At 46.2% G+C, this 7247-nt stretch overlaps 1 protein-coding gene across 2 annotated transcripts; it reads right to left on the reverse strand.

Annotated features, from left to right (window-relative positions):
- Window positions 1–204: 204 nt before the first annotated feature.
- Il1b (interleukin 1 beta) lies at window positions 205–6912 on the reverse strand. 2 transcript variants are annotated; one of them, XM_075963826.1, is made up of 7 exons: window positions 6849–6912; window positions 6191–6252; window positions 5608–5656; window positions 3679–3880; window positions 2964–3128; window positions 1671–1801; window positions 205–924 (listed from the first exon to the last, which is right to left on the reverse strand). In XM_075963826.1, exons 2-7 carry the CDS (start codon window positions 6235–6237, stop codon window positions 715–717), a joined length of 804 nt encoding a protein of 267 aa, XP_075819941.1. In that variant the 5' UTR covers window positions 6238–6252; window positions 6849–6912; the 3' UTR covers window positions 205–714. The 2 variants fall into 2 exon arrangements, with proteins under 2 accessions (XP_075819941.1, XP_075819943.1); XM_075963828.1 differs by having other exon boundaries at window positions 6888–6901.
- Between the last annotated feature and the right edge of the window lie 335 nt (window positions 6913–7247).

Here is a 7247-nt window from a genome sequence, read left to right on the forward strand (position 1 = left end):
GAGAAAGGAAGGAAGGAAGGAAGGAAGGAAGGAAGGAAGGAAGAAGGCTTCTATTTGTGGTCAAAGATGTTTCTAGGGTACTTTGTCGTTCTCAGCTGTGAGAAATAGGCTTCTTGACCTCCAGTGAGAATTCTCACTTTTTTTTCTTTTTCTGTGTAAGCTCCAAGAGAAGTCAATAACCAGGCCTAAAGTTTCTTGCTTTAGTAAATTTTATTTCATACTCATCAAAACAATGTGCTAATGCTTCATTCATAAATTTTCTCATCTATGTAATATGAGCCTCTTTATTCTCAGCTTCAATGAAAGAACTCAGCTCAGACCATGCTCTGGATCCAAATTCAATTTATTCCATATCATGGAAAACTAGATTTTTTTTGTAGGCCTGCTTCATGTTCCCCTTGAATTAAGTTAAATATATCAACTAATCAATAAATACATAAATAAACAGGCAAATAGTTGCCCATCAGAGGCCAGGAAGAAAAGACAGGCTTTCTCTATACAGAATGTGCCATGGTTTCTGTCAAGGTGGCTCTGAAAATGCAGGAGAGGTAAGAAAAACCCGGCTCTGCAGAGGACTAAAGAGTCCCCTGGACACAGAGCTGTCCCTTCATTGTGACAGGTGAGTTCTGTCCTGGGGAAGGCATTAGAAATAGTCCAGACTATTTCTTGTGTCAGCACTAAGGGTTGAGGCTTCATCCAACACACATGGGCCTCCTAGGAAGATATGGATTCCATGGTGAAGTCAATTATATCCTGGCCGCTGTTGTTTCCCAGGAAGACAGGCTTATGTTCTGCTTGGGAGGTGCTGATGTACCAGTTGGGGAACTGCGCAGACTCAAACTCCACCTTGGATTTGATTTCTATCTTGTTGAAGACAAACCGCTTTTCCATCTTCTTCTTTGGGTATTGTTTGGGATCCAAACTCTGCAGGAAAATAGAAAGAAGAAATTTGTGTGTGTGTGCGTGACAGAAACAATAAAGTTACCATGGTAGCCATGTTCTCAGGGCTGCCGGGGAGGAGACTGACGAACAGGTTGTGGGATTAGGGGCCACATTCTTGACTGCTGGACCCCATCTTTCTATCCAAGCATCAAAAGAACCCTTTGTTCTCTCTGAACCCAAAGCCCGAGGGGGGGGATAATAGGTGGAAATATTTTAAAAAGTGGAAATTATATTAAAGCTTCCAAGACTACTTAGTTTCCAGGGACTTTGTCACATTTCCCCCCCCCTAAAGTATGAATGGTATCAGCTCGGGAATGGAGCTTTTGGTAGGAATGCTGCAAGAGGTAGGAATGGCCCAGAGATGGATGGTGATTCCCAATAACTGAGTAGTTCTCCAAACTCCTCCACCAAATGAGAAAAAAACAAAACCAAAACCAACTGTAGCCACAGGCGACCTTCTCAGCCTTGACCCTGCATGATGTGTTGGGGGTCATAACAGTGGCAGGACATGATGAGATGGGAACAGCAAAATGGCTTCGTTTCTCCCACGGAGGGAGTGAGCTTTGCATGCATTTAAAAGTTATGCTCCTTTTATTCTATATTTATGTAACTTGTCGAGAAGACCTCCTACGTTTTCTGGAAAGCCGGGCAGGCGGATGTCTGGGAAGTACAAGATGGCTGAGCGGCTTAAGAGAATGAGGGGGTGTGGCTTCTCTGGCTTCACTCACCTCCAGCTGCAGGGTGGGCGTGCCACCTTTCAGCACACAGGACAGGTACAGATTCTTCCCCTTGACTCCCAAGGCCACAGGTATCTTGTTGTTGCTTGTTTCCCCCTGGACGTAGCTCATGGAGAAGATCACTGCAGGAAGGAGAGCAAACTGGGTCAAGGATACAGCCCTGCTGGGAGGACGCAAGCCCCAGACTTGACAAAGTCCATACAGTCCTCTGTGGGGACCCAGAAGGAGCTTCCCTGGGTACAGACAGGGCTAGCAGGGCTTGGCATAGATAGTAGCAAGGTCAGGAGGCTGCTCCAGGCTTTCCTCGGAACCTCTTAGTAGCGGTAACGAAGAGGGGTAAATGAGGCAACTTTTAAGCTCTAAGGAATGAAGCTCTTTCATTGGCAGGCTGTGTGCCCATTAATATGAGAAGTTAATTTGGTCACCATGAAAACAGGTAAAGCTATACTCCTACAAGCACTCAGGGCCAGCACTCTTTGAGGAATATAGAACAGCAAGTGAGAACAACTGGCTTAGCCGGGGAAGTGGCTTCAAAAAAAGAGACCCATTTTGATCTTAGTCACAACAATCTCAGTGGGAGGCCCCTGGCCACTGCCATGACTCCATTATAGAGACATATGATTATCTTCACCTGGACAAGAGCAACAGCTTCTTCCAAGGCTTCTAAGATCAGAAGCCAAGGAGAAGCCTGTGCCGCTGCTGTCAGCTGGTGCCCCCTTGCCACAGTGGCGTGGTGCCAGGTTCATCCCTATATCTAAAGATGCCCTCACCACACTTGAAACCCTTGTTGTTATCAAAGAGAAATGTAAGTTCCTGATGGCCAGTAACTTTCCCTACAAGGAACCATGTGGTTTTGTGTGGGAAGGATGTCAGGGCAAGGGACAGGATTGGGAACAGAAATGGACATATCAATTATCAACCACAGTTTAGCCTCAAAGTGAGGGAAATAGAACCCACAGGCAGTTATGGCATGGCCATCAAATGATTACACATTAATGGAGCATTTGCAATATGCTATTCCTATATCCCTATGTGACAAGACTGATAAGTGGTCATTCTATCTATCATCTATCTATCTATCATCTCTATCTATCTATCTATCTATCTATCTATCTATCATCTATCTATTTATCTATCTATCATCTATCTATCAACTATCTATCTACATCTATCATCTATCTATCTATCTATCTATCTATCTTTGCTGTCGTGTTCCATCTTAAAACACAGAGATCTAGTAAGCATCCAGGAGGCCAGGAAGGGCATCAAGGTGTGCCTAGTTACCTTGTTGGTTTATATTCTGCCCATTGAGGTGGAGAGCTTTCAGTTCACAGGGGTCAGACAGCACAAGGCATTTCTGTTGTTCATCTCGGAGCCTGCAGTGCAGCTGACGAATGGGAACATCAGCCACGAGCAGCTCGCCATCCCAGTACTCACAGAAGAGGGGCTCTGAAAGTCGAAGAACAGATGTTGTTTAGGTAGACACTTAGAAGAGCAAGCCCAGTGAAGTGAAGCGGCAGAATTTGGTTTATTGCGTGGCATCTAAGCATTCAGAGTCAAGGTTCTATTCTAATTTTTGTGGGGGCATAGAGGAATCCGAAGTGGGGTGGGCAAGAACACTGGATCTGGCACCATGAAACACCCTTCATGGTTTATGGCCACTCACTATGGACTAGCAGTAGTGGTCCTTAGAGAGAATGTTGCTAGTAATAAGACTAGCTCATTAGGGACATTGCAAGACTTCAAACTCTAGTGGAAGCCAAAGTACTTAGAGAATGAATGGTCGAGTTGCAAATATGAGCATCGTTAAAACCTTCTTTTAATTTAATTAGCTAGAGACCTAACTAATTCACTTTGGAGACTTCCTTGCTTCCTTCTGATGACTGAAATGTCCACCATTAAGTGTCTCCCACCTGAGGAGGGAAGTTGCCTGCTAAGAGGTGGATAGAGAAGGAGCAGAGGAAAGGTCTACTCTCTGTCCTCCGTTCTCATCAAGTACCTTCTTCAAAGATGGAGGAAAAGAAGGTTCTCAAGTCCTCATCCTGGAAGGTCCATGAGCAAGGGGCAGGAATGTTCCACAGCTTCTCCACAGCCACGATAAGTGATGCCACCTGCCTGAAGCTCTTGTTGAAATGCTGCTGGGAGATTTGGAGCTGGATGCTCTCGTCTGGATAGCTCAGGTCAACAGCTTGGAAGCAGCTCTGTGGAGAAACCAGGCGGAAAGCATGTTAGGTCACCAGACCAGGGAACTCCTACATGAACCACAGAGAACTCCAGGGGGCCCTGGGAGATACCAACCTCTTAACCACAACCCCTCTGTCTCTGGAGCCCAGAAGACTTAAGTGGTTTTCCCAGGGCACGTGACAACCAGACACAGGCTTCCTGGCATTTTCTATACCAAACCCCATTTCTACTTTATCTTTCTTGTACAGACCTCTCCTCACCATAGAATTACACCCACTTAAACCTTTTTTTTTTCTTTTTTGATTTTTCAAGACAGGGTTTCTCCGTAGCTTTTGGTTCCTGTCCTGGAACTAGCTCTTGTAGACCAGGCTGGCCTCGAACTCCCAGAGATCTGCCTGCCTCTGCCTCCCGAGTGCTGGGATTAAAGGCGTGCACCACCACCGCCCGGCCTACTTAAACCTTTTATCTTTTGGAATCCTCATTGCTCTAACACCACACATTTTATTTCTCATGACAACATGTTTGTGCTGTCTCCTATCCACCTGTGATCCCTCAACAAGCTCTCGACTGTTTCCCACACACCCCTCTCCTCAAAGGCATGTGGCAGACACTATAGACAGAGCTTCTGCCTGTGACATGTGCTATCCCTCTCCTGTTCTTCAGAGAAACACCACATTAAGGCCTAACCAAAGTTGCCTTGAGGCATGACAGTAGTTTTGAAGATTGAAGGGCAGTGATGGATACTTTCAATAATATGAAGGGAAAACTGATCTGGAAAGAAGTTCCTGTCCAGAGCAAAGGCTCCCACCGAGAGCCCAGGCTTTAGAGCAGGCAGTGGGGCCACAGCCTGGCTGAGAATATCAGGGGCTCTGCCTAGGGCTGGGTTAATCAGTTATAATAGCCTTTAAAAAGTACGCATTTAAAACTGAGGACTGGATTTTGCAGCTGTGGAGGGCTGTCATAAACTTGAAAAAAAAAATAGGTCGGAGAAAAGCAGCTGCCTGCTGACCCAGGCAGTGATCTGACTGGGCAGATGCCGCGCCACATTAGAGAGTTAGCGTGGAAAAGGGACGGGACAGCTGGGACATCCACATGACTCTTCACGAGAGTGAGTCCAGGAAGTGCCCACATGCTAGGATGGACTTGGCCAGCCTTGGAAACATCTCAGAACTGAAGGTTGTTGCAGAATGCCAAAATCTCAGCGAGCTTCAGGCTCAGGCCCCATGTTTCTGAGATGAGAAAGGGCACAGTGCCCTGTCTGAGGTCACACAGCAGTTAAAGGTCTTGTCTAAGGTCACTATTTATTTTTTAAAAGATCCCAATTAATCTCTTTGTTTCTATCGCTGGTTTCTTATTGTCTTACTCTCTTCCCTAGGAAATAAGAAACTATTCTACAGTAGAGAAGTCCCCCTCTCCGTAAGGCTTCTGGAGTCTGACCAAGCGTTCAGAGCAGGCTTCATTCATTTTGAAAGGAGGACTCAATGTGTGTTGAAGACTTGACCGTCTTCCTAGCATAGACCACCATGATCACCATCGGCTGTTCTTGCTGAGTGACTGCAGCTTGGTGGAGCTGTGTGGGAGCTAGGGCAATGTATGGGCTGTCCGTGTCTGTGCCATTCTAAGAGGTCAACTGACACCATCACGAATGCCCTTGGAGATAGGCAGTCCAGTGTCCCTCACCCTGTTTGGAGAGTTCCCATTCCAGAGCCCTTCCTCAGGGTGGGAGCTAAGACCCGATTCTCACCTTCATCTTTTGGGGCTCATCAACCTCAAAGAACAGGTCATTCTCATCACTGGAATGAAAACAGATGTTGGTTAAGTTATGTCTCCTTAGCAATACTATGCATACAAATCTTCATTGTTTAATAAGCCTACACATAGAGTACACCCAAAGCTTCCTGAAGACTTATGGCAAGTTCTATAGTGTTCTATAGTCTTGAAGCAGATTCCAGACTAGGTAAGTGGGTACTCTTGGTGCTCTCTATTGGATTCTGACATCTAAAATCTAGACTAGCAGAGTTAGCTAAAATCTGAGCTCTACCCGCTTGCTTCCAAGCCAGAGTTTGCAAATGGGTCTCCTGTACTGTCCATGTCCATGGAAGTTGCATCATTAGGAGTCCCTGTAGAGACAACACCTAAGTCTCAAGGCTGGACTTGGTAGACACATTAAAGACAAATCAGGCTTTACTCCAGGTTGACTTGAATTCTGACAGCCATCGAAGTATTGTCCCCAATCTGGGGGACAATCTGGCCTCTGAGTGTAGACAACCCTTCATTCCTGAAATCAGAGCCCTGGACACATGACCCCTCTCCAGTTCCCCACTGACCTCTGGAAAGCTGCCATTTCACTGTTGAGTTCAGGAACAGTTGCCATGGCTGCTTCAGACACCTGAGTGAAGAGAGAAAGTGAGTGGCCGTTCACAGTGTTAGTTCCCTGAGGGCTACCTTCATTTGTATCTCTCTCAGCTCTAGTTCAGAGTGGGCATGGAAATCTGGTCTCTGAGGACCTCTGAGGAATGAATGAATGAGCTGAGGAGTCTGGGCCTAGAACAGTGGCTCTCACAGCCTCTCACAGGGGTCACCTAAGACCACCGGAAAGCTCAGATATTTACAGTACGGTTCACAACAGTAACAAAATGACAGTTATAAAATAAAATAATTTTATGGCTGGGGGTCAGCACAACATGAGGAACTGTATTAAAGGGTCACAGCATTAGGAAGGTTGAGAACACTGCTCTAGAAGAAAGCAAGAACTGACATAGACCCTGAACAGAAACAACTTTCGAGGAGACAGATACCACTTAGATGTCAGTTGCTATATAAACAGCATTCATTTCCAGAGTATTTCACAAGCCATAGCCTTATAGCTATTTAAAAAAACAGTATAGAGAGAGGGAGGGAAAAAGGAAAGAGGATGGGGATGGGGGAAAAAAGAGAGAGAAAGAACCCCTCTCTGAGGACTTAGTTGTGAGAGGGAAACCTTACTTGCACAGGAAGCCTGGCTGGAGAGGAGTCCTGACCAACCTGTTCAGCCTCGAGCCACCGCACGGTTTGCTGTCCGCTAGTTCTCCCCGCGGCTTTATAGTCTTCAAAAGCAGAAGTGAGGAGCTGAGAAATTTTCCCTTGGGTTAGCTGATTTCACAACCAGCCGAAGGTGCAGGAAGGGAGAAGCTTGATGGGAACTCCTAGGGGGACGGGGCTGTTGTTACCCTGCAGAAATACTTTCTAATCCCTGGAAGTGCAAGGGGTGGCAAACCATGACACATTTGCAAGTGTGTCACTGTGGAAACGGGCATCATTTTTCTCCGAACTATGGTGCAGATGGGGGTCAATATTAAAATACTGGGTTTTCCTGGGATAGCTGAACGCTTTCGGTTAGGATGT

The sequence above is a fragment of the Microtus pennsylvanicus genome, chromosome 2, assembly GCF_037038515.1.
Source record: "Microtus pennsylvanicus isolate mMicPen1 chromosome 2, mMicPen1.hap1, whole genome shotgun sequence".
Taxonomy (NCBI): Eukaryota; Metazoa; Chordata; class Mammalia; order Rodentia; family Cricetidae; genus Microtus; species Microtus pennsylvanicus.